General features: G+C 43.0%; 2 protein-coding genes across 2 annotated transcripts; one reads left to right on the forward strand and one right to left on the reverse strand.

Annotated features, from left to right (window-relative positions):
- Positions 1-6,954: 6,954 nt before the first annotated feature.
- On the reverse strand, positions 6,955-13,707 carry ATP5ME (ATP synthase membrane subunit e). The gene is made up of 4 exons (XM_078852969.1): positions 13,472-13,707; positions 10,463-10,517; positions 8,568-8,666; positions 6,955-7,099 (listed from the first exon to the last, which is right to left on the reverse strand). The coding sequence occupies exons 1-4, from the start codon at positions 13,505-13,507 to the stop codon at positions 7,074-7,076; spliced, it is 216 nt and encodes a 71-aa protein (XP_078709095.1). The 5' UTR covers positions 13,508-13,707; the 3' UTR covers positions 6,955-7,073.
- Positions 13,708-18,740: 5,033 nt separating this feature from the next.
- On the forward strand, positions 18,741-27,544 carry MYL5 (myosin light chain 5). Its single transcript, XM_073345821.2, has 7 exons — positions 18,741-18,906; positions 19,203-19,310; positions 20,399-20,474; positions 21,964-22,068; positions 24,697-24,775; positions 26,354-26,402; positions 26,789-27,544. The coding sequence occupies exons 1-7, from the start codon at positions 18,904-18,906 to the stop codon at positions 26,888-26,890; spliced, it is 522 nt and encodes a 173-aa protein (XP_073201922.1). The 5' UTR covers positions 18,741-18,903; the 3' UTR covers positions 26,891-27,544.
- Positions 27,545-27,650: the final 106 nt, after the last annotated feature.

A 27,650-nucleotide genomic window follows, 5' to 3' on the forward strand; every position in this document is an offset into this window, starting at 1 on the left:
TACAAAAACCAGGAATCACACAGTGAAATTGATAGGCAGTAGATTTAATACAAAGAAGATGAAGTACTTTTCACCTAATGTACAGTCAACCTGTGGAATTCATTATCATGTGACTGCTACAAGTATAACTGGGTTCAAAAAAAGAACTGGCTAAATTAATGGAGGATACGTCCATTAATGTCTATTTGCCAAGATGGTTGGGGCTGTAACCCCATGCTCCGGGTGTCCCTAGTCTCTGACTGCCAGAAGTCAGGAGTGTAAAATCGCCCTGTTCTGTACACTCCTCCTGTAGCTCTGGGACTAGCCACTGTCGGCAGAGAGGATACTGGGCTAAATGGACCATTGGTCTGACCTAGTATGGCCGTTCTTATAAAAAAAATCTTCTAAAGCTCTGGGATGAAAACCAGGGTGGACAACTCTGCTTCTCTGGCACAATGGAACTTTCCATCCTAAGGGTAAAGATTGTCTGGACAGAAGACAGAGCTTTCCTTAGAGGCCAGCCCAAGAGCTCTTCTTCTCTCCGAGGTCCAGGGGGTAAGGCTGCCAGTGCGTACAGTCCTGTATTAGAAGGGATGTCACATCCTTTATTTAAATAAAAATTTCTTGCCCAGTACTCTCAGTACAGGATGTTTTTATCCCATGTTTCAACCACGGCGGTCCAGCATGCCACTGACACTTGAAAGCTAGGCTGGCGTGGTGCTCTGGTACTTTACTTTGCAACGTGCCAGGCTTTGGCAACTTGACCAGACACATGCCACTCAACTTTAGCTCAGCCACCACTGGGCCGCCCCTGGAAGTTGCCCCTCACCGCCATTGAAATTGGAAGCGACACACCTGCTGGCTGCGGCAAAGTCTCCTCCATCTACTGCATTTCTCCAGTCCACACCCCATCTGCCAACCGCCCCACCCCGGCAGAGCACAGCTCTATCGTAGGTGGAGATGAGTAACTGCAGCCTCCCACTTCACTCCAGGAGGCACAGTGACCATCTGGGCTCTCTGCAGCACCAGAGCTGGAAGCAGCCTGAGCAGACCCCTGGGAAGGGATGGAGCAGCGAAGTCAAGCCCAGGGACATTAGAGGGCTGTCCCATATTTCTGAAATACAGTATTGGCAGCCCTTCCCAGAAGGGTGGGGGAAGCCTCAGGACCTACTTTGCGCCCTGGCAGGCATAGGAGAGGGGGAGAGGCCTCAGCAGCAGGCACTGCAGAGCTCGAAGTGAGGCAGCTCCTCAGCAGGCTCTGAGCTCCAGCCCCGGGGCAATGAGACAGAGGAAGAGGTAACTACTGCAGTGGTGAGGGAGGAGGCTACCGCTCAGCCCCGACTGCCTGTACCTCCTAGCAGGCCTGTCAGTACTAATCTGTCCCCAGTGATTCCTCAGCTAGGTTTGATGTGGGAGTAACTAGATCTAGCAGGATCTCTTGAAACAGTTTCCATTAGGAGCCTCAAGCTGCTTCCCTCTCCCTGCTGATGGGTTCTGAACTCAGAGGGAGTAAACACTCCCTCTAATTAGCTTTAAGCTTTCTTGAACTACAGCTCACTGAATGCATCCGATGAAGCTCACCAAAAGCTTATGCTCAAATAAATTTGTTCATCTCTAAGGTGCCACAAGTCCTCCTTTTCTTTTTGCAGATACAGACTAACACGGCTGCTACTCTGAAACCTCTAATTATCTGGTACTCCAGTCCAGGGCCAGACCTGTAGCTGGCACCCTTTGTCAGGAAATTAACCCCTTCCCAGCCTGAACTAGCAATAGGGGCAGGCACCTGGTGGCACAGGTGTTTTGAATGAGCCGCACTGGCTAAGTCACTGTTGTACTGTTTATTTGGTGTGCTTGGTTCAGGAATTTTCACGTTTCCATGAGGAAATTCATCCGATGTATGAGAGATTGCTGAACAACAGAAAGGAATGGAAGGCTCTTGGTGATGAGTATGATGCAAAAATGAAAGCGTTGGAAGAAGAGAAGAAAAAAGAGGAGGAAAAAATGGCTGCACAGCAAGGTCAGAAATACTTACAATTTTAATACTTCAGAATCTACTCCTATGGCTAACTCCCCTATCCCACCAGTCCCTTGTGTAAATTAATGTCTCCAGACTCCCAGCTCTTTCCACACTTGTGCATTTCGTCCACTAGCTGAAGCAAAGGGTTGGATACAGGGGAAATTCCCAATCTGAACTGGGCCCATGACTCACTCTGTCAAGGGCCCAGGTCAGAATAGAGAATGGCTTCAAAACATACAATTGACATCTCAGATGGTTACACGACTCCAGAAAGGCCATCTGCATAAACTCCTCTGTGGAGGAGAGCTCATGTTGTAATTGGCTAGTTAACACCTGTAAGTGTGGCAAATAGTGCTGAACACTACTGATCCTTGCTGGCACTTGCAGCTCAGCTACAACTGTTGGCTGCACTGAGTCAGCTTTGTAGTGTAGTCTACGGGGGAGAAAGGACACATGCTTGAGACTACAGAGGCTGTGGCTACCATGCTGCGTAACAGGCCAAGGGAAAAACAAGGAACTCACTAGAAATAAGACAAAGCACTGCAGTTACTCCCAAGTGTACCTTTCTAGCCAAACTTTTGCTGATAATAAGACTAGTTATTACAGCTTCCAATGAAGGTTGTGGAATCCCCATCATTGGAAGCTTTCACAAACAAGTTGAACAAAGTACACCTGCCAGAGATGGTCTAGGTTTACTTGATCTTGCCACAGCATGGAGTGGCTGGACTTGATATGGCTTTGCGAGGTCCTTTCCAGCCCTCCATTGCTAGGATTCTATGCATGCAAATTATTTAGGTTTAATGCTTTTTCCCTGGGCCCAGCACAATTCCCAGTTAAGTCTCTGGGAACTGGACTGAGCCCTTCATTCTTAATTCGTTTTTGTGGTTGATAAGACCATTCAAGGCTGAGACAGTCCCCACCAGTCAGGGAGCTCATTATCCTGAAGCATTTTGAAGCACACACAGTTTTGTGTAGAAAATGGCTCTGAGCACATTGGTAGCACTTCACAATAGCTAGGAATTTATACCAGCTTCATCACTGAGAGCCTTCCAAGGGTTAAGAAGTAAAATGACTCAGTTAAAGACTAAAGGATTTCAAATTACAGTACGGTTATAGCAGCTGCAAATGTATCTCTAATTTCTTGTTTCCTCCCTTACAGCAGCTATGACAAGTTGCAATGGAAGAACTCCCCCCTCTAGAACCTGTTGTATCATTTAAACCTATTTCTGCTGGTGTATGAACTACGCACCCTGGGAAAGGTCTTGTAAGAGAAAAAAGTTGCAGTGTACGAATATAAATTCTTGATTTAACCCTTTAATTACCTAAACTGGGCTCATCACCTAGCCATGGAAAGGGCCTAGTGTTGTTTACCTGACCTGTGTGAGCACCCTTACTGCGGTCAGTGAGCCAAATTCTGCCCTCTTTCTCACTCCATACAATGCCACTGAAGTCACCGGGATGTACCATTTAAGACAGGGCAAAATTTGGTTCCATGAATTTACTTGCGTATGAGTAATGGCTGTAGCAGTTGTCCTGAAGTCTGAATGCCCCATTCCCCCTACCCCAGACCCCCATGCATATATTTACAGGGCCAGATGGTGAACTTTGTGCCCAATTCAACTGTTATTTACCTAGTGTGCAGCTAGAGGTTGGGGTGGGTAAATTGAGGCAGAATTAACTCCTTCAATGTATCTCACAGGACCACATGGACAAGCCAGCAATATGTAAAAGGGAAGCATAAAGACAGTCAGATCCGTTCATCTCATAGGGAGAAAGATACCCTTTACTCAAATATTTGTGCTGAGATTCTGATCTCAGTTATGGCGGTACAGCTATGTAGTTATTCCACAGAAGTCAGACTGCTGCCCCTAGAGCGGAGTTCAGGAAGTGGGCTTTCATCGAGACCAGTGTTGGTGAATCAGAGCCCAAGAGAGTGTTAACAATAGAACAGTTAAATCATCTGTCCTTCTCACACATCAGTAAACTTTATCTTTTGAAGGAACTGAGCCAAATTCAGATCTGGTCTAAACAACTGCAACTCCACTGAAGCCAAAGAAACACCCATGAGGACAAGAATAATTCTGTAGGGGGGTTTCAATAGTGTGTAGTCAGTGCTACATGGGGCCACACATTGCAGGATGAGGATAAAACAAAATATTGAAAAGCTGCTCATTCCCTGAGCATGATCAGTTTTGTGCACTGAATGAGGCAGGGATCCTGGGAAAAACATAGCATGTGATCGTGTAATTAGAGTGCGTATCAATGCATAGGCACAAGGGTGCTAAATTAAAGTTGCCAAAGCAACCTTATATCTGGCATTCCTTGAGTGTTTGACTTTGCAACATTATTTTAATATAGTTTGTTCATAATGCAACTTGCCTGGCCAAAAAGTAGGCGTATTTTCATCAAAATAATGGAAAAAAGAATATGGTTAAGCTTGGGGCATGTGCTACATTAGACCTCTTTCTGGTTTTGGCATAACCCCCATTGTTGTTTGCAGTGTTGATCCCAGGATATTAGAGACACAAGGTAGGTGAGATATCTGGAAGTTGGTCCAAAGAAATGTATTACCTTACGCACCTTGTTTCTTTGGAACACCCCTGTATTCCCCAACACCTCTGAAGTGCTGACAGCTGAATTAGAGAAACAAAATCTAACATGTGGCTTCAGATTGGTCTGTGCAATCACACTTACAAGAACATGGTAAAGGAAAGGATGGGGAAAGGATGTAAGGAGGTATCTTGCTCTCCTCTTATTCAAGGTCATTCCCCCCCCCCCCCAAAGTCACTGGCTTATGAGAGATTTACTATAGTTAAGTCATATTCTGTTTGCTTTTGTAAAAAAAATAAATACAGCACCTTGATACTCGTCCCATCCTGTGCTTTTACACTTGTGGCTCACTTACATCTATAGCTACTTCTAACTGAAGAGAAAGGAGAATGGGGTTGACAATGACATCCAATTGTCACTGAATGTCAGTAATGCCTGATTTACACCAGTGAAGGAATAGACTGGTTGGTCTCAATTTTTTTTTTAAACTTACATGCTCTGTATATTTACTCCTTTATTTTCACCTTCCCATTTTTGTTTTGGTAACCCTTTTCCCCCCTGGAATTCATGTTTCCAAATTCTCTCATCACCCTCATTTCCCCCATAAATCCTCCCTCTCTTTTCTGACCTTCCTCCACTATCACTACCTTTCTGCTCCATCCCAATGCATACTCAGAGGTATTGCCCTCTGCTACTGCAAAGAATGGGGTACAGAAATCCCTCTTCCCCTAGCTCAGTGGTCCCCCAACTTTTCACATCACACACCCGCAGGAACCATGGTCAGGAACCAGGGCCAGAGGCACGGCTGTAGCTCCTGGGGTGTGTGGGGGTGTGTGGACAGGGGTAAGAGTGCAGAGGCTGGGGCCAAAGCTGCTGAGGGTGGGGCCATGGCCAGAGCAGAGCTGGGGGCAGAGCAGGGCTGGGTGGTGCTCCATGGGGGCTGGCCCAGGCCCTGCCAGCCCCCCTGAATATTCCTCTGCACCCCGGGGGGGCACACCCAACAGTTTGGTGTACCACTGCCCTAGCCTCATGTAAGAGAGGAAACACATCCTGCCCCACCAAGGGAAAGGCACAGAGCGGTCTTAAGACAAGGTGGGGGTCTGAGCACAGCTCTAACATACAAGTGTTGGGTTTACAGGAGCTCATACTATTATTTCTGCTTTAGTTTGCTATTAAATTGTGTTCACCAAGCATAGGATTATTCAGGCAGCACTGTGGCCTAAATATGTTCAATGGATGTTTATGGAAAGCAAGGGAATTCATCTACATTTACAGTGGTTATCTAAACAATATAATGCCTCTCTGCAGAAAAGGCAGGGAGTTAACTTTTGCTCAGTTGCCTTATTCTCAGTATATTAGCCACACCTTGCAATGAAGAAAGCAGGAATCTGCAAGAATAAGAGGGTGATCAGCAGACTCATTAATGCATATGCTAAAGTGCTGAAGACCATATTTCGTCTGACATTTCCCAGTTATGTTCAAATGTCCTTATGTGGCTGTTCTTATAGATATATTATAGTGCTGGCTATCCAAAATGGATACTTTAAACTGACCCACTCCAGAGTTCATAGCAGCACTGGAAGTACAGCTTTTTCAGAAAGTAAATTAGCATTAAATTTCAATTGATTTGAGGTGTAAATGGTAAGTATTTTCACCTGTTTCCCCAGCCCCCTCCATCTTTATATGGGTGAACTTTTGACATGAGACGTGTTTAACATCAGATGTTCACTTTAAGAGACACGTAATTACACTGATAGCCATAAGTTAGTTCAAATCCTGATATGGTTGTATGAAAAGAAGGTAGTGATCTTGAAAATATTAAACACTTTATACACTAGGCTAACCATTTAACCCATTGGGCGTTTACAGGTGTGAAGTTAGGTCCACCATTACGAAAAAATTAAAAGTAAAAAGAAACTGAATACAAGACCTCACGTTGACACTGTTCAGTCCATAACAGTTACAGATGCAAAGTTTCCTGATTTAGACTGTAAGGTATGCCCATTACAACGTTGTACCTTTTGATTTACTCATTAGAAAAAATTCATTTTCAAGACAGTTTTAGAAACACCCATCACTCAGTAACATAATGAGACCTGAGTACAGGCAGTCCAATCTGACGTTTGACACTGGAAAGGCAGTTCTGAATTTGAATACATGGTTAAAAATACAGGAGTTGTAGGCTTATGCTGTAGCAATGATTTTAACCATGGTTAAACTTGCTTTCACCCATCAAGACAGAGCCTCAATTAGTGACTTTGCATTTTTAGACATGTTGGGGTCACTTTAGCACAAGGGATGTTATTGCTTCGTTACCAGATACATAAAGGAATATTTGCTTATTCCTACATTACATCAATACCTCTTACTTGTACTTTCTATAGTGTATGCAAAAATCAATGAATTAATACTGTTCACAAGTATTTATTGATGGAAACAGTAAATATAGTGCTTAAATGAACTTAACATAGCTAATTCAAGGCTTCAGATTTTGCTGAAGATGAAAATGAGGTCCAATGCAATTTGTTCATTTCAGTATAGACTCTTCACTGGCTGAAAGGGAAGAGAGAGAGTCAGGTTAGCTCACTGCTCTACAATGCAAACACATCACAGATATATCAAAGCCTCTGTGAAGAAAAAGATGACCGCTTTAAAAAAAAAAATCTTTGAAAATTGCCAGTTCTCCCTAACCAGCTTTTAGCAAATGATTTTGCATTTTCCTTGTGTTCACTCTGAAGCTGTTTGGTTTAAAGTTTCAATGTTTCAAAAATTCAGCGTTTCAAATACAGACACTCCCAAAGTGTAGTCTGTGCATAGGGCCACATGCTGCTGACTCTCTTCACTTCTAGTAGCTAACCTGCATTCAGTGAGCCAATAATATATGGGAAAGTAACATTTAAATATTTAATGCAAGTAACTGCTCTCCTTACCACAGGGATGTTAGGCAATTGTTAATGGGAAGCAAGCAGTTTACCTATCTTCCCACTCTCCATTATGTAATCCATGATACACTTTATGAAAATGAAGGACTCTACCTTAAGAAAAAAGTCTGGTAACCTCTGTACTAATACAATGTGTGAGCTTTGAAGATTCATGCTCAGTCTCTCTGAAGGTGTTGCTACTCCCAGGAACACACTTCAACCAAATTTAAGTTTCGCGTACCTAAAATTCCATACAAGTCCCATTAGTTTTTTAAGTAGGCTGTTCCACAGCCAAGGCCAACCAACAGAGTCTGCAAGTGTTAAAAATAATTTTATGTACCCATTCCATTACTGCCTCTACATCCAGAATGTGAGCAGTCACTGGTGTTATTACACCAGTAAGTCAGAACTGACTTAGCACCTTCCTTCCTACTATTTAGCGCCCATTCTCACCTGGCATAATAGAGATGTGAGAAGACAGTTAAAGTCTTGTGGGCAAAATTTCAGCTTATTCTTAATATCTGGTGCTTACTAGTACAAACTTAATATGAAGTGAAAACTGAGACACAGAACGAGAAGGATCTTGCCATCATCATCTAGTTCAGCCTGTCGTCTAATAAAAAACTTCCCAAAGAGATTCTTCTTCAAATGAAAAAACTCAAAGTTTGATTATTTTATTCTCCTTACTTTAAATAAATTAAATAGGATTTATTAAACTATTTGCCTGTAATATAAAGACTTACTATTGAGTACTTGAAAATAACTAGTTTGTCACCCTTTCTGCTGTTTAGGACTGTAAATGTACAGTGTTTGTACTGTGTTTCAGCTTGGACAACTACATTAAAATAGGGTTTTTTTGAGTTTTATTTTCTGATAATCATGCACTAACACACTGATATCTGTATTTTCCACCATGTTGGTATTGGTTTTAATAAAGACATTTAAATTAAAAGCCACATGTGAAAACATTTTCATCCATGTTCATCTAAGCCACTTGATGGTGTCTTTTTTTTTTTTTAAAGCGGATACCTTCAAACAGTATTTTTCTGTGTACTTTTAGGGTACAGAATGGGTATGCTAACATTTAAAAAAAAAAATACCTTCTGCCAATTCTTTTGCAATTCGTTCCAATTCTTCACGCTTCTTTTTCTCTTCACCTTCTATTCTCCTTTCCTCTTCAGCAACAGGCTTTAGGTAGTCTGTCATTGAACAAAAATGTTATTTACCTATAACCTTTTATCTAAGGCACTCTACACATAAGACTTTTAGAAACTACCTCCTCAATGGGAAAAAAAAAAAATCTCATTTAGCCAGTGGGACTTGGAAAATTTGCATACAACTGGCTCCAGTTTTAAGTTAATTATCACTAAATACTTTAGAATTTTGCATCTTTAAGTCAGTGAAAAAATACATTTCATCTTCCACAAGTGCAAACTTTTTGCCAGCTAATTAACAAGAGCTTAAGAAGCAACTATTTCTGCTCTACCCAAGGCATTTAATGTAGACTCATCATCCTAAAACGGAAGGACTTTGGCCTCATATACTTTTTTGTACCAGTGTAAATGCAGCAGTGCAAAAATCTTGTGTCAACATACTACACTGGTGTAAAACTGCATTAACTCTTTACACCAGTGCAGTGTTTATACTGGGGCAGCTATAGTGATGCAACAAACCTCAACACTTAGGGCGACGGTTTTCAAACTTCATTGCACCGCAACCCACTTCTGACAACAAAAATTACTGTACAACTACAGGAGGGCAACTAAACCCTGAGCCCACCCAAGTCACACCATACCAGGTGGGGGGTGGCAGGGGAGCCCAAGGACTTCAGCCCCGGGCGGGGGGGCCTGTAACCTGAGCCCTGCTGCCCAGGCTGAAGCCCTCAGGCTCGGCCTTCGGCCCCAGGCTGTGAGGCTTGGGCAAGTCTAATGCCAGCCCTGGCAACCCCATTAAAAAGGGATCATGACCCACAGTTTGAGAACCGTTGACTTAGAGTGCACAATGCCATAGATGCCAGTGCTGTCGAGGACTTATGATTTAGTCAAAGTGGTTCAATCCTCTATTTCAGGCAGTTTTGCATAGGTTACTCAAATGCCAATCTCTGATCGGCCAGTGATAACAGCCTCCCTCACCAGTTAGGTTTTCAAACAAGCACCTTTGTGCTATTCTCCTCTCCTATGCTGCTCTTGGGAGAAGCTTCCTGAAAAACATCTTCAAAGCGACCTCACATTCCTCCTTCAGGCTTTTCTTTGCCATGCCTAAATTTAATACTAACAAGAACTTTATGCACATGCCAGACAACATGCTCACCAATTTCAAGGTGCCACACAATATATATAATTAAAAGCTTAATATTTTGTATAGCCTCATGTATGCTCACTTTACTATTCAAGACATCAAACTAAGTAGACAAATTACCAACAAATGTTTAATTATACCTAATCTTTTTTCTGTTGACTGGATTTAGCAAATATGATCCCAAATACACCAGCATCATTAAAGACTAATAAACTTCTGACTGATAACTTAGGTAATTTCAAAGTTTATAGTCTAATAAAAATGATAATAAATTGTTTTTATATTCAAGATGAAAAGAAAAGGTGGATGAAGCAATCTCTTTTATTGGACCAACTTCAGGTCACTAAAAAAAGAGCTCTGTGTAGCTCAAAAGCTTGTCTATTTCACCAACAGAAGTTGGTCCAATAAAATATATTATCTCACCCATCTTGTCTGTCTCATCTGGGACCCACACAATTACAACACTGCAAAGAAATGAAAAAACAGACTTATGTCTTATTCTGCTAATCACACTAGGAACTGATTGGTCAAAATAGACAGTCACAGAGTTTAAGGCCGGAAGGGACTACCAAATCATCTAACCTGACCTCCTATACGTCAGAGACCACCAGAATATAGCAGGGTCTTAGATATTAGTGGCCAGTGAGTGAAATTTAATAGTTTCTCCTGCAGCAATAAACGCAGTTTTGGCACTTACCATATCGCTTCTTCCCGTAGAGCATCCCAATCAGTAGGGCTGAGTACCTGGTGAACTGCCGAAGGAAGGAAATACTTTATTTTGCATACAGAGAGGGATGCTGGTTTTCTGGCTGTTGGACAGTGGAACAAGCTAGATGGTAGCTGCGGCTTGGGTAGCGGAGATCCCAGGCACCACACGCCACTGGGAGGAGGAATAGGTACCAGCCCAGGGCTGGCCCCACCTTAAAGCGTGGCTCAGGAGGGTTTCCTCCAGGCCAGCCCGGCTCAGCCCAGCCCGGCTCAGCCCAGCCCAGATACCAACCCTGAGCTCGCAGCGCCAGGTGTAGTGTAGTAAATTGCTCTGCATAGGAATGTGCTACTTACAGTGTACTGAGCATGCTCAGTACATCTGCTGAAGCCACTGCCCTTCACCGTGCCCTTATTAGCCTTAAGATTCTGGGGACTGCTTTTGACAGGGGTTAAAAAGTGGCAAAGGGGGTGAATCGGAGCTGGGGGTGGCCAGGGTCTGAGCAGGGACTGGAAATGTACTGGTCGGGGGCTCAAGGAGCTGGAGGCAGCATTAGGAGAGAGGCTAAATGGCAAAATCAGGAATGAGGGGAGGAAGAGGCGGAGTTAAGCCCAGGGGTGAGGCGCTGGCAGAGAGTGACAGGGGGCAAAACCTGGCACAGGCAGGGGCACAGGGGGTAGCAGTTACCCCAGTGAGACTGAGACACTAGTGCTTGAAAAGTTTGTTGGGGGGAGGAGGAAGAGGCTTTTTTATTTGATCCAAGTGGCTTTTTTGTATGGTCACACGAACTGAGCATGCTCAGTAACATCTCCTGAAGCCATTGCCCTTCACCCTGTCCTTATTGACCGTAAAAATTCTGCTGACTGCTATTTACAAGAGTTAAAAAGGGGCAAAGGGGGCGAATCGGAGCAGAGGGGTGGCCAGGGTCTGAGCAGGGGCAGAAATTGACTGTTCGGGGGGTTAAGCAGCTGGAGGCAGCATTAGGAGAGGGGTTAAAGGGCAAAAATCAGGGATGGGGGGGGAGGAGCAGGAGTTAGGCTCGTGGTGAGGTGCTGGCAGAGGGTAAAACCTGGCACAGGCAGGGGCACAGGGGGTAACGGTTACCCCAACGGGACTGAGACATCAGTGTTTGCAAAAATGGTGGGGGGCAAAGGGGCTTTTTTATTTCCCCTCTCACAGACAGCACCTCTCAGCATCGGCTTCCCAAGGCTGGGTTCTTAAAGGCACAGGCATTCCAATGTCTAATCTATGCAGTTCCTCTTTGTCTGATCTAACCTACTGAGGCTATGTTTGCACCAGTGGTTCTCAAAGCCGGTCCGCCGCTTGTTCAGGGAAAGCCCCTGGTGGGCCGGACCGGTTTGTTTACCTGCCAGGTCCGCAAGTTTGACTGATCATGGCTCCCACTGGCTGCGGTTTGCTGCTCCAAGCTAATGGGGGCTGCGGGAAGCGGCACGGGCCAAGGGTAGCAGATAGCACGGTCCTACAGATAGCATTTTCACACACACAAATGCTTGTAAGAAACTGCAAACTGTAGGGATGTGCTGCTACCTGTAACACTGCAATCTGATGAAGCTAATTCCTACAGATAGCAGTTTCTCTCACCATAGGTATCTGTAGGAATTAGCTTCATCAGATTGCAGTGTTACAGGTAGCAGCACATCCCTACAGTTTGCTGTTTCTTACACATGTGTGTGAAAATGCTATCTGTAGGACTGTGCTACCTGCAGCAGTGGCAGGTCCTACTTTGCTAAGAAAGGATATCTGATGTAGGTAATTCAAGCAGTCTCACATGTAAAAACCAAAAGGATAGCTTTCTTTAACAGTGTAACAAGCCTTGTGGATGGGGGGTGGGGGGGAAGAGTGGTCATCTTGCCTTTAGTAAGGCTTTTTGATACAGTCTCCCATGACTTTCTCAAAAACAAACTATGGAAATGCAACCTAGCTAAAATATGATCGGTGCAAAACTAGTTGGAAAACAGTTCTGACAGTAGTTATCAGTGATTCACAGGCTGAAAGAGCATAATGAGTGGAGTTCTCCAGAGAATAGTTCTGGATAAAGTTTCTATTCAAAATCTTAATCAATGATTGAGATAATGGCACAGAGAGTACACTTATAAAGTTTGTGAATGATAACAAGCTGCACACATACAAAATGGGACATGACTTCCCAGGAAGGAGTATTGTGGAAGGGGATCTAGGGGGTCCTAGTGGACCACAAACTGAATATGAGTGACCAGTGTAACGCTGCTGCAAAAACCAGAACATCACTCTGGGATGTCCACTCTACTCTGCGCTTATTAGGCCTCAACTGGAGTATTGTGTCCAGTTGTGGGCACCACATTTCAGGAAAGATGCGGTCAAATTGGAGAAAGTTCAGAAAAAAAAATTAAGATTAGAAAACATGACCTATAAGGAAAAATTGAAGCACGAGAACGGTTTTCAAGTATGTAAGAATCAAGTAGCATCTTTTCACAAAAGCTGCTTCTTACAATCTATATGTACAAATAATTTCTACGTCACAATTTCACACAGTACAGTGCAAGAAGCTGCTACCTGTAGGGATTTGATACATCGGGTAGCCGTTTGCTACCATAGCAGTTTCTTACCGTCTAGCGTATCAGTAACTGCTACCAGTAGCACATTCGTACACGGAGCAGTTTACTACACGGCAGAGACCGGCCCCCGCCCGCTAACAGACGACGGGGGCGCGGAGGCGGCGCCAAGGCCGGCCCGTTTTCCCGGACTGAAGAGGCGCCCAGCGCCGGCCGGGCCCGCAGCCAGGAGGCGGTTCAGAGACACGAACTAAGGCAGCGGGGGAGGGGCCGGCGCAGCCCGATCTGGGCCGATCCCCCGGGAGGCCCAGCTCTGACCTCCCCCAGGGTCACCTTCCCCCGCCCGGGCCGGGCCTGGCCTGGCCCGGCTCCGCCCCAGGGGGCTGGCGGGGCCGAGGGAGCCGGTTCGAGCCCCAGCAACCCCGGCCAACGCGTCCAGCCTCATTACCTTGATGAGCGGCGACACCTGCACCGGAGGAACCATCTCGTTGAAACCGGAAGGAGCCGGAAGTGACGTTCAAAGAGAGCCCACCCCCGCGGAGAATTACGGGAACGTGGAGGCGAAGGAAGGAAGGAAGGAAGGAAGGGGTGTGTGTGTGTGTGTGTGCGTGTGCGTGTGTGCGCGCGCGCGCGCGACAAACAAGGACGCGTGCAGGGCTGCTGGGAGCGAGGGTGATTCTCCCTTCTTGGAGCGGGCGGGTTTGCCTAGCTCCGCCCCCAGCGCCTCACAACGAGGCGAGAACCTGCTCCTTCCCCTGTGCTTGCCCGGTAGAGCAGCAGAGGGCGAGGGCGAGGGCGAGGGCGGGGCGGGGCAGCCTGAGAGGGGAGCGTCCCGCCCTGGCCCGCGTGCAGAGCCGTTAGCCGGGCGCAGCGGGCGCGAAGGAACGTTAGTGGGGGCACAAGCTGCGCCTGCGGCGGAGGTCCCCGCACCCCCGAAACCTCCTGCGTCACCCGCCCCCGACAGGCTTACCCAGGCAACTGACTCACACGCACCAGAGTCCCACCTCCCCGGCGCTTGCACGTCACACACACCCCTGACACACGCACACCAGAGCCCCCCGACACTTGCACGTCACACGCATACACACAAGACCTCTCATGCTTCCACGTGTCACAGCAGTTTTGAACACTAGCCCTGGCCACTTCTGCTGTTTAACACAGTTTACCCAGGCCCTGAATCTAGGGTGACCAGGCGTCCCAATTTTTAGGTCTTTGTCCCGCAGCGTGGGGTGTGTGTGTGGGGGGGTGTTGCTTCGGCAACTCCGGCCGCTTTTTTTTCCCCCTTCTCCCATGTGTCCCGATATTTTCTCCGTTTAATCTGGTCACCCTTCCTGAATCCCACGGTGGCAGTGGCCACCTCTGCCCTGCTTATCAGTCACTCCCCTGGGCACCTCTTCTGGGCAGGGAAAACAACAGAGGGCTTGCGTCTGACATGGTGTGTGTGTGCCAAGGACACGGAGTGCAGGGTCACAACCCACTTACTTTGCGATGTGTGCAAATAAGGAAAGGTATATTCATCACCTACACACAGAAGGGTATCGTGTCACATAAAATCACCAGATTTCCAGAACTGCGCCTGCTAAATGGCTGAGAAAGTTCATTACTGAGGTGGGACTCTGGTGTGCGTGTGGCAGGGGTGCAAGTGTGTCAGGGGTGTGTGTGACGTGCAAGCGCCGGGGAGGTGGGACTCTGGTGCGTGTGAGTCAGTTGCCTGGGTAAGCCTGTCGGGGGCGGGTGACGCAGGAGGTTTCGGGGGTGCGGGGACCTCCGCCGCAGGCGCAGCTTGTGCCCCCACTAACGTTCCTTCGCGCCCGCTGCGCCCGGTGACCTCATGTAGTAACAATCAGCCGGTATTTTTCATTCATTTATTTTTCTTTATCTCTACACTCCTTTTATTCTATATGAAAGAAATTCTAGGTGACTTTTAAAAAAAATATTAAATATATAAAACCTGTTCCTGCAGCAGCTCTCTTAGTTTGAATTACCAACGGTGTGATGACATGCTAAAACAGTTAAGCTCTATTCCAAATGCCTTTGAATCTAGAGTTGCAGATGAGCGAGAAAATCAGAAAAGAATCAAACTGAATGTATTGTCCCCAACTTGAAGAAGTACTGTATGAACTCCATCTACAGACATTTTTATTTAAATGACAAACAAAACATGTTTACAAGTGTTTCCCTTTGGTGCCAGGTTTCAGAGGGGTAGCTGTGTTAGTCTGTATCAGCAAAAACAAGGAGGAGGCCTTGTGGCACTTTAGAGACTAACAAATTAATCTGGGCATAAGCTTTTGTGGGCTAAAACCCACTTCATCAGATTCAACCCTTTGGTGCCTACTCCTGCATTGTGAACTACTAACACAGACCAGCATAGCTGTACAAGGTATCCGTTGCAGAATTGAAGTCTAACTTACATATTGTGGAAGGCACATGTATATTATAAGGAAGTGTAGTATATTAGAAACTTTTTTGTGTCTTAGTCTAGCGTGCCACATTATCTGTGAAAGAAGCAGTCTCTCTCATCTCATCTCTCAGTAGAAGAGGCAGCTGCAAACACAACATTTGCTAATTATGCTGTATTCTGATATTCTCCGAGGGCCCTGGTTTAAGGACTGGTGTGTTATCTTTAGATTTTGCCATTCCATGCTTCCTGCTGATCCAACGTAAGAAACTATTTTTAAATAAAGTCCTCTTAAAAATCATCTCACTATACATTCTTAGCTTGGCTTGAGGGAAAGCTAGACTGATTACATAGTTCCTTGTACAATTTCATAATAATTATGTTAATTAAGAACAGATAAAAGCAAAATGTCTCTCATTAACAGTTACTTTGGATAGTTTATATTTTCATTTTCAAAAGCTTTATCCTGTGATTTCTAGGGAAATGTTCAGATAGCTATATTAAAATATACAAAAACCCTACAATTATATATTTATATCTACAACTTAATTTCATATTGTTTCAAGAACCTCTAATGCATGCTGGAATTATATTTTAAAATCCTCTTTATGCCTTTTTGTTTACCTTTTTCAGACCACCGCTAGAATCATTTAAATATTTTCTGTGCAATGGGTTGTGAAAGTCAAGTAAACAGAATAAGAATGAATTAGCCCTTTGCTGTGAGGCACTGTTGGAGTCCTGCCAATTAGAGTTCCCATAGAGTTCTTCAATACAGCACAAGTTAACTATACCACCCATAACATTTATTTCCCTTTGTAAATTTATGTCTTCAACCTGGCTGGAAGTTCAAGATATTTTTTCTAAACTTTTTTTACTTACATTTATTTAAACTAACATGAGTTTAAAATGGAGGTGTCAAATCACATTTTTGCATAATGGAAATGTGCAACCTATTTGTGTGTGTAGGGGCAATGTAAGTTATTTACATAGTTCCCTTCTCACTTTTGAAGATACTTCAAAGGGGAGCAAAACCTCAAGGGAGCAGCTGCATTTTCCCATTGTGGTGGCAGCAGACCTGATTTTCTATTGTACTGCACCCTGGTGTAGTCATTCTCATGAAGCGCTGGTGTAGATGACAAACAGGTTCAGGGCAAAGGAGAATCAGGCTCAGCATTTCCTACTTCTGTCCCATAAAACAAGAACAAAATTATACTTGATGAAATTAAAGCGCAACAAGTTTAGAATGGATAAAAGAAATGACTGCTACACATAATGTAGAATTAAGCTGTGAAACCCTCTGTCAATATTGTTGCAACAAAATGTTTAAAATATTAGATATTTTTATAAATAGGAATGGCATCTGCAGATATATAAACTAGATTATCAAATCAAAGAGCTCTCACTGAATCAAGGCATAAGCTGGTCACTAGTTAGGTTCAGGAAGAAATATTCCCCCCCGTGGAATAGATTATGTAGTTAGATGAAAGCACACCACCACATCTTTCTCTGAAGCACTGCCATAAATCACTGAAAAATAATGGGCTAGATGGACTGTTGATCTGTTACTGTATGACAATACCTATGTTCTTCACAATGTACACAGCTTAGAATGTCCTGTTATAAACTGTACCCTGGATATACTGCAACTTTGGTAAAATTCAACTTATGTTTTTCTCCTATGCTCTTGGGAGGCAATCCTCAGTCCATGAACCAGCCTGAGTAGCTGGGCTAAGGCTGTAGGGGAGTCATGGTGGGAAAAGGGAAGCTTGTCCCTGCCACAAGTCTGCAGAGCTGCTAGGGAAGGCTACTTCAGCCCTCCTCGAGACAAGAGCAGTGGAGCATACAGAAACCAGTCCTGTCACCCCATCACCCTCAAGACATCCCACCCTGAGTGATCGTGCACGTGAAGCCTTTAGCTGACTCAATTCCACAAGAGAGATCCATGGCCTTTAGAATCCACCCCCTCTATGGAACAATGGAACTGCACTGCCACAGAGGCAGGGGCCTGATTCACTCCTCGCAGAACATGAGAAATACTAATATTCCCAGTACTGCTTTTAAAACCTACTGACAAAATATTTGAGAGAGCTATATAGCTTTACTGATACCTTAAAAACAGAGCACTATTCTTCTTTCCCCAATAAATATCAATACTAAGTTTCCAGTAAAAATAAAGTTACGGGCAAAATTAGGCAAAGGTCAAGTTATGTATAAAAATATCCCCCAAAGCACCCACTGTCTTGAGAGGACATGGATAACTCTCTAACCAGTAATTTAATTATTTCTCTCTCTTTTAGATATTTGCATGCATAGAGTTGATGCACTATTTTGATTTCCAGAGTGTATTTGAATGCTAACTAATGATAATATAAAATGAAATTAATTTAATTGACATTTCACAGGTAATTTCACACTAGGCTTAGTTCACTCAAAAACCTTGGATACGTGAATTGTATTTATCTTTTATGAAAGGATCAGTTCAGTTACAATCATGATTCTTTTATTTCTCACTTTAAAGCTGTTTCACAAAACACACTAATGTTTCATGGAGCTATGACTGATATTGTCACAGCATGTTTTTTAATGATGACTACTACATTTTTGAGCACTGAGGGTAGTGCTGAAAATGAAGTTGTATAGTTTACATTTAGTTATAGCTTTGAATGTCTTAAGATCATTTTTATATTTGTGTGTTGTATTTGTACAATTGGTATGTATTTTGTGTATCAATATGTTAGTTATATAATGGGAGCGGCCCCTTCAAAAATATGATTGGAGCAGGTGGAATGGGCTCTTGGAGGGACATGTGAGCATTGTGTGCTCTATGTCGAGAGGTCTGCATATAGGTTAGTAGGAGGGAAGGCTTAATTTGCAGGAAACTCCTCCATCAAAAAGTCAGAACGAAAACAACAATTAAGTTCTTCAAAAATAAAAGTCCTCATTGAAGGTGTATGGCATGACATGATTATTTGTTTCTGATAGCACCCGCAGCAACTTGCTGGATCTGTAAATAAACCATTCAAAAGATAAGGAATGCAATAGATCTGAAGGAGGAGAAAGGTAACAGTTTTCCAAAATAATTATTTTTAAAGTCTTTTAAATCCCATACCTCTGCAGTTAAGAGAGACATACGTTTAGGAGAATCCAGAGAAATTTACCATTACTGAGTACAGCTGCTATGCAGTGTTATGTATAGTAACATCATAGTGTGCTACCATCACTATTTTAGCTCATCACTGGTAATCTAGACAGCAGATCACTTAAGGAGATTTCAAGTATAAGCAACAGTTGTTTATCCACTAGAGACCAGGGGATATGTTGGAAGTCTGTCCATGTATGGAGCAAGTCTTGTGAGCCAGAAGTTTGACATCTCCTTTGGGACATGCTAGCTGCAAAGATTAGCCCCACCCCTCCCTAGGAGAGGCACTTTATAATGTAAGATTCCCAAAGACAGCAAGGCACAGCAGCTCTCTCCAGTAACGATGGTAAGTTCAACCCATGTGGGAAACCATGGTTCTGGTGGGAGACCAGGGCATTTATCTGCATGATACTCCTAGGAAAAGGACTATGATTTGAGAGAGAGCATTGTGTTTGCAGTAATTTTGAAATCTAAAGTATGAATGTTTAAGAGTAGTATCTTAGCAAAGAAAGAAAGTTTTAACTTATGTTTTGCTGTTCTTCAAGTATTAATTGGAGTGTGTATTTCAGAAGAACAATGGAGTAAATGATATATTTATTCTTTCCCAGTGTAGATCAAAATTATTCTTTCATCTCTTTTCAGGCTAGCAGAAAAACCAAAAAGAAGGAAGGTGGTGCCAAACGTGCTCAGAGAGCGTCTTCTAATGTCTTCTCCAACTTTGAGCAGACACAGATCCAAGAATTTAAGGAAGTAAGACAATATAGGAGGTGTATATATTTGAATGAGACAGGTCACAGATACAGAATTGGGACCTGAATTTCTCAAAGGTTGTACATGTTCAGAAATGGGTTCTAGTCAGCTTGTTATATAAAGCACATTCATTAACTGACTTAAGAGTTAAACAGGGTGGGATGGATTCTGGTCTGTGCCTTTGGTTCAGACCTCTCTCCACATAATATGAGGATATCCTGTGTCTTTGTCTCTGCCAAAGCAACAATTCATATCGTGTGCAGTGGTACTTAATGGCTTCAGCAATGCACTTAGCTCTTGGTTGGGAGTAGCCTTGTGCTGTCTTATCTCCATCAGAACAACCATGATCAACACAGATCAATCACAAAGGATTTTCCACGGTACCTGACATGTTACACACAGTGCTCAGCAAGCAGATATGGAGTGGGGAAAGGCAGATGAGCCAAGAAACAGGTGCCGCATGTACCTCCTCACTGCCAGCAACAAGAAAAAGTTAAGGAACAGGAAAGAGTGTTAAATAGAGTCATAGCCACAATATAATCATGAGCACGCTCAGAATATAATATTTGTGTCACATTGTTGTATTACCATGCAATGATACTGAGACGCAACAACAAAACACAATGTCTAAACATCAGTATGACTGTCTTCTGGTTCTCAGAGTCTGTTCAATGATCAAATGGCTCTCCAGCAATCCAAAGTTGAGTAATATTGTTCTGAAAAATATTCAGCACCCTAGTATAAGAGTTGTTTTAAAAAGAATTCATACTCACTTTACACTTATTATTAAAAGAGAGGGATTTGCAGTTTAAAGTCTGATTAAGAGACAAAACAAAACCATCACTTTTTAGTAAGTAATGAAATGAAAATATGAAATATGACAAGTAAAAGCTTAGCACGCTGGGCATACACATTTTTCATGTAACTTTTTACTAAAGAATGTGTATTTACTGTAAAAAAATAATAGGGAAATACAGTTCCCTCTTAGTTCAAACTTGTATTTGAACACAGATACACATAAAGCTTTTCTAAAGCTATAACAGATAAAACCATGAATATATTATGTGTATATTTATTCTGTCATGTAGGCTTTCACATTAATTGATCAGAACAGAGACGGATTCATAGATAAAGAAGACTTGAAAGATATCTATGCTTCTTTGGGTAAGTACACTAGAGCAGAGATATACTTTACTAATGTACACTTACTCACTTTAAACTCATAGTTGTAAGTGCTAAGTGGTGGACTATTTAACATGGTAAATATTTGAATTTGTAGACCTGATAGAGATAGAACATACCCAGAGCTCCAGAGACCCAACACCTTTTAACTTTGGAAGCAGATGGGATTGTAAACTGAATTCCAGTTTCTCAGTTTACTCCTGTCTCTGTTAGGCCAAATTCTACAGTAATTTCTCCAAACACTGTATCAGGATTGTGATAGTGTCACACTATTAGTGCAGAAAATTGAAGGTTTCTTTTTAAAATGTTGAAGTATTTTAGGACTGTAACTCCCACATTTTCCATAATATTTGAGCTCCACTAACCTATCCTTAGAAAGCCCTCCCCCCTTTAAAAAAGAGTGAATTAATATATTTTACGGCCAGAAGGGACAGCTATGATCATCTGGTCTGATTTCTTGCATGACACAGGCTACAGAACCTCACCCAGTGATTCCTGCATAAAGCCCGTAATTTCTGGTTGAGCTATAGCATCTCTTCGAGAAATGATTGGAAGAATGCAAGTGATGGAGAATCCATTCCATCACTACCTAAGTTGTTCCCATGGGTAATTACCGTCACTAGCCAAAAAAATTGCATCTTCTAAATTTGTCTAGCCTCAGTTTCCAACGATTTTTCTGCTAGATTAAAGAGCCATCTACTGTAAGGAGGAAAGTCCTATGAAACTTGCATGCATGTGTTACCTAAAACCAATCCATTTTGCATACTCTCCCTTTGAGCCTCTTTTGTTTTTTCTAGTTGACACCTGCAGATCTGGTTGGTGGTCATTAGTGGTGCCTCATGTATACATTTTCCCCATAATCATCCTGTAACTGGAAGGCATGATTTGTACAGCCATACAGCTTTATCAACTCCTTTTGACAGATTTTTGCAGCTCTTCTTTTCAGAAGCCAACTACAGCTATTGAACTCCATTCCCCACCCACTACAAAGTGATTCCCTACATTTGGCCAAGACTGACTTTGTAGAGCATTAGCAGTGCTATGGTACTAAAGTCATTTATCCAATCATAGAATATCAGAGTTGGAAGGGTCCTCAGGAGGTCATCTAGTCCAACCCCCTGCTCAAAGCAGGACCAATCCCCAATTTTTATTTTTTTTTTTTGCTCCAGATCCCTAAATGGCCCCCTCAGGGATTGAACTCACAACCCTGGGTTTAGCAGACTAATGCTCAAACCACTAAGCTATCCCTCCCCCAGAGGGGATTCTATTTAAAGAATTGTAGAAAGTTACAAAGCAAAATAAAGAAAATAAGTGGAAAGCTGTCTTGAAATGATTAAACTATTTTGGGGGGCAATTATACAGTGAGTACATGTTGGTAAAGGTGCCTAGAACCAAAGATGGGTGCTTTGTCTATTATAACTCTAAATAGTATGGGTATTTGTACACTGAAAGACCTTTTCCTTTAATTTAGGTAAAACAAATGTAAAAGATGAGGAGCTAGAATCCATGCTCAAGGAAGCCACTGGACCCATTAATTTCACAATGTTTTTGAATCTCTTTGGAGCAAAGTTACTTGGTGAGTTTAATACTATCTATATCAGGGGTGGGCAAACTTTTTGGTCTGAGGGCCACATCTGGGAATAGAAATTGTATGGCAGGCCATGAATGCTCACAAAATTGGGGTTGGGGTGCGGGCTCTGGGGTGGGGATGGGGATGAGGAGTTTGGGATGTAGGAGAGTGCTTCAGGTTGGGACCGAGGGATTCAGAGAGCGAGAGGGAGATCAGGGCTGGGGCCCGGGTGCAGAAAGGGGTGCAGGTTCTGGCTGGGGGTGCAGGCTCTGGGGTGGGGCTGGGGAGAGGTTTGGGGTGCAGGAGGATGCTCTGGGCTGGGAGTGAGGGGTTTGGAGAGCGGGAGGGGGATCAGGGCTGGGACAGGGGATTGGGGTGTGGGGAGAGGTGCAGGCTCTGAGCGGCGCATACCTAAGCGGCTTCCAGAAGCAGTGGTATGTCCCCTCTCTGGCTCCTACGTGTGTGACCAGGCGGCTCTGAATGCTGCCCCATCCGCAGGCACCGCCCCTGCAGCTTCCATTAGCGCGCCAAAGGGGGCCATTGGTGCACGTAGAAGCCAGAGTGGGGCCATGCCGCAGCTTCTGGGAGCCGTGTGGTGCGGCCCCCCAACCCTGCGCCCTGACTGGAGCGCCAGAGTGGGACCAAGCCACATGGTGCGGCCCCTGGCTGGAGCGCCAGAGTGGGGCTGAGCTGCGTGGTGCGGCCCCCGACCCAGTGCCTCGGCTGGAGCGGGAAAAGCCCCAGACCCCGCTCCCCAGTGGGAGCTAATGGGCTGTAGTTTGCCCATCCCTGGTCTATATAGACCATTATTCAGAAGTTCCTTAGGGCATGTGTATAATACAGATTTATGTCAATCTCAGGTAGACTTACAGCCACTGCATCCTCACCAGGAGCACTTCCACCAACAGAAGAGGGGCAGTGTGGGGAGCTGAGAGCCAGGGCTCAGCTCTGCACAGCTCCCCGACAGGAGTCCAGCTGTCCCTCGGGCTCTCAGCTCCCCACTTCCAGCTGGGAACAGGGGCAGCTGCTCGGGCTTCTCAGCTCTCTGAGCAGGGAGCTGGGCAGGCACAGCCTGCTGGGAGCAAGGAGCTGGGGGCAGCTGGGCTATAGCTACCCCGCTTTCTTGTCAATTTCATGGCCCTGGAGCCATGAAATTGACAAGACAGCCAACAGCTCATGTAAGTAAGGTGGTGTAACTACACCAACATGAGCCCTATGCCTTTAGTGGAGGTGGAGTTATGTCAGTGTAGTAGGGCACTTATATTGGCGGGATAAGGCTGTAATGTGTACGCTGACATAATTAGGTTGACGTAAGCTACTTTACTGTGTAGTGTAGTACACCAAGCCTTAATCCGACCCTCCCCATATGTCCAGTACCTTTTTGAAAAGGCTTTAATCATTTACTTCAACTTTACTGCTCATAGAACATTCTTAAGGTTGGTAATTCTAAATGATACTCAAAGCTCACCTGCATCAGAGATGTCAATAGGTATTTTTCAATTAAAATGTCTGGGCACGTAGCAAGAGTCAGTCCTTACTCCATGGCAATAATGACATGTATTTGAAAAGGAAATTAGTGATTAACATTGACATGATCCAGCTGACATCTGCTAGGAGATAGTGTTCGAACATGAGCTCCAGTTTTTGCCAAGTAATTCTTTAAGGTTTTAAGTTTTTTAACTGCTTGAAGGCAAATCTCTGTGAAACTTGTAATGCCATTTCGAGACCCTGGCAGAGTTTGCCCACCACTCGGGATGGCTCTAACTTCTTCCTAAACTGTCTTGCCATGCAACACTCTCTCCAGAGCAGACTCATCTATCCCCATTGTTGTTTCTTGGCTGCCACGCTGCTACTATAGCCATCCACCTCTGCTCCCTGGGGACTTCATAAAGCCTGTCAGCCCCAACCCCGCACTACACTTTAGACAAATACAACAGCTAAACATTAATATATAACAGCATCTGGGTTCTCAGCACTTTTGAAATATCTAACCAATTATTTAGACAACTAAGGATGGACTTGAGGCTATTTTTAGCTACCTATTTTTTTTTTTAAATTGGCCTTGCAACTCTAATTTTTATTCTTTTTATTATTAATTTACACAATAGAATTTGCTCATATTTCTTAGGATATCAGACTGATTTTCAAAATAATGTATGTATATTGTTCCCTGACTAAATGCAAATTACACCACTGCCTGATATTACAGAGCGTGCTATAATTCAGTGAAGTTATATTGACCAGTAAACATGTCATTTCTTGAAGGACCATAGACTAATTTACACCTGAGCAGACACCAGAAATAAAAAGGTGACCTTCATTTGATGTCTCAAAGAGGATGTATACAGAAGAGGCAGTCTCCCCCTCTCTTTTAAAAAAGTCTTAACATTTTCACTCCCCCTTAAAATTGCTCAGTCAGCTTCATTTTTCTAATGGAATCCAAATACATTCTCTCATTTTTTCCTCCTCTAACACACCTCTATAGCTTTCAAATGCTGTTACGTGTAGAGACAGCACTTCCAGTACCATAGACCCATTGTACTACTGGGCCTGAGTACTGTTCTTGTGAAAGATTCCAACCAGTGGGAAATGTTTTACCAGCTGAGCCACACTGGCATCTGTTATTTTCTGCAGGTATGGATGGGGAAGAGACCATACTAAATGCATTCAAAATGTTTGATCCAGATGGTAAAGGACACATTCACAAAGACTAGTAAGTTTACTTCAAGTTTATCAAGCCTATCAAGAATCATGATAGTCACATTATAGTAGGCAGTTGAGATCTAAGTATTTTGGATTATGTTGAGAATTAACTGGTAAATTAACAGGTTTATTCATTCTTTTTCAGCTCACTAGCTTTATAATTTTCAAATGATATTTGTTAAATTAATAAAGTGCAGGAATAGAATGCAAGACCAGAGCAAATGAGTGACTTTGTAATAATGCCCAGGAAGATAATTACTAGTGCTTTTCCCCACTAAGCAAACCAGATACCGTTTAAAAACTTTATATTTGTCAGAAATTTTTCTGTGTTCCATACATTTGTACAAATGGACAACATTGAATTAAACTGTTGTATATTCAGTGACAATAAAACTATTAAAATAGTTTTTCTGCAGGGATAAAGCGTGGCAAGTTTACTTTCCATTCTCCTCTCTAGGGAGCATGCCAGAGACATTTTTTGTTTTTTAAATATTAGCTTGCATATTTAAGCTGTTTGCATAAGAAGCATCTTGAACATTTGCAGATGGGTGTTTAGTGTTTTTCACTAATGCTCAAGTTCCTATGAGAGGCTAAATAAATTTCCTTTATTAGCACAGCATGAAAATCTGTAAGTAGTAAAACCCAGTGGGTGCTTAAACTCTGAACTGGATTTGTATATATCCTTTTACTTTCTCATTGTCTAAGTTTTAAATTATTCTTCCCTGTAACTTTTTTTTTAATTAATCTTGGGCTTTGTGGTATATAAACCTGAGACAAGTGAACTCCTCAGTCTCTCTCTCCCCCTCCGCACCGTACCACCCCCACTCCCCATCAGCTCCATATCTTCCTTTACATCCTTCTTAATCCTGCAAAGGGCAGTAGCATGACTCTTCTAGGGATGCTTTCCAGCCAGATGCAACAGTTCTCTTCTTGCTGCGACATATAGGTGATCCTGCCTTATCCCTGCTAGGGCTTGACTGCACACTGTTTTGCATGAGTTTAACTAGATCTGTATACCTAGTTAAACTGATGCAACCCCACTACAAATTGCTATAGCTGCATGCTTAAGTGTCTATATCAGGATACCTTGTGCCTGTAAATTTAAACTAATATTAGCCAGGTTTAAACCAGTACAAAGTTGTACTGTTTTAATTAAATTGGTATTAAATTGCACCATTAGTTAAAGCACTCCAGCTTTGTACATAGATTGGACCTAAGTCCAAACCTAAGGAATGAGTAGAGAACAGCTGCTTGGATTCACTCTAGGCAAGAGTCCTACCCTACTTTCTGCTCAAAGGACACTCACTGCCCTTCCAAACTGGTACTTACTGAGCTAAAACCACAACTGAACAGTGTGCAGGTGTTATCTAGTTGGGAATTAGCCAGCTGTCTAAAGGTAAACAATTTAACTACACAGTAAATAGAATGGTAGCAGAGGGGTTTTTTCTATAACTTAAAATATTCCAAAGACAAGGTTGAAAAATAAAGTATTCTATAATTATTTCATTGTGAGGAACTGTGACTGTGCTATCCTTACCCTGACTTAGTGTCATCTAATTAATCTTCTCTCTGTGTCTGTTTTAACTAGCTTAAAACGCATGATGATGACACAGGCTGACAAATTCACTGCTGAAGAGGTTTGTATACTACAGTATCTGTCACTCAAGTGCATGTTGGTATATAATGACAGTTGCTTCCTAGAAAGGCAGCAAGACTATTCTGTTTAAAATAACGTCTCTTGGATGAGGGAAATGAGTGTTTTGAAATCCTTTTACTTAGTGGCTTTAGGAATTACCACTAACGCATTGTTACAACATTCACATTGTAGAGGCCTACTGAATTACTAGCTAACAGAGCATCATCTGTTTCAAGCTGTTAAATGCTATTAATTTTTCAAAATAATTCAGAAATAAGAATAAGAGGCTGCAGATACTTGCTTCCATGCTGGAGTTTTAAGTTGGAAGTTGCTAAAAGACTGCTTTGGAAAAACATAACAATGTTCTTTTCTTTTAATGGTATACAGATAGACCAGATGTTCAAGAGTTCCCCTATTGATGCAGCAGGAAACTTGGATTATAAATCGTTCTGCTACACTATCACACATGGAGAGGAAAAGGAAGAATAAAGAGCGCACACTTGTTAGTTGCATTAAATTCTCACATTGGGTTAATAAATAAAAATCAGACTTTTTTTTTACACAGCTGTAGTGGTTTTTTTTATGCAGCTGTAGCTCAGTTACCCATTGCTCATGCAATTTAAAAATAGCTATGTCCTAGTCTCCATTACTTTGGAGGGCCCAAGGTGAAAACTGCACCTTTTGCCATGCTTTTTCATAGCAACAGTTTTGTTTTTGAGCTAACTCCATTCTACTTAGCCCATTGCAGAGACATTTCATTTCAAATTTATGCCAGGCAAAATAAAACAGAGAAAGACATGCTAGCTGATTGTTTGCATTTTCTAAGATCCTATCAATAGGTAGCTATTAATGGCACCTGCCTCTTTATACACCTTGATAGGTAATTATAAAAGTGGCCATCATTATGGGATCACAGTTGCATTATGCTGAAGAGGGAGAACATTTGCAGAGGTCAGTCACACATTTGCTTGTTCCAGGCTGACTACTCTACTTCAGGGGCAAATGATGTTCTCTGGAGCAGTCAGTATTGCCAGAGCCACAACTTTCATCTTCCCCAAAAATGAACACACAACCCTACTGGTAAAGATTTTCCCTTCCAAGAAATAACTACTTATTTTTATATGGATTAAAAATGGATAACATTGTTTGGTACAGTCTTTCATTCTGAGTTGTCAATTTTCATTAGAGCAAAAGCAACATTTATAAAAACAATTAAGAGCTGTAATCCTCACTGATTTTGAGTAGAAAC

The sequence above is a fragment of the Lepidochelys kempii genome, chromosome 5 (assembly GCF_965140285.1).
Source record: "Lepidochelys kempii isolate rLepKem1 chromosome 5, rLepKem1.hap1, whole genome shotgun sequence".
NCBI classification, from domain to species: Eukaryota; Metazoa; Chordata; order Testudines; family Cheloniidae; genus Lepidochelys; species Lepidochelys kempii.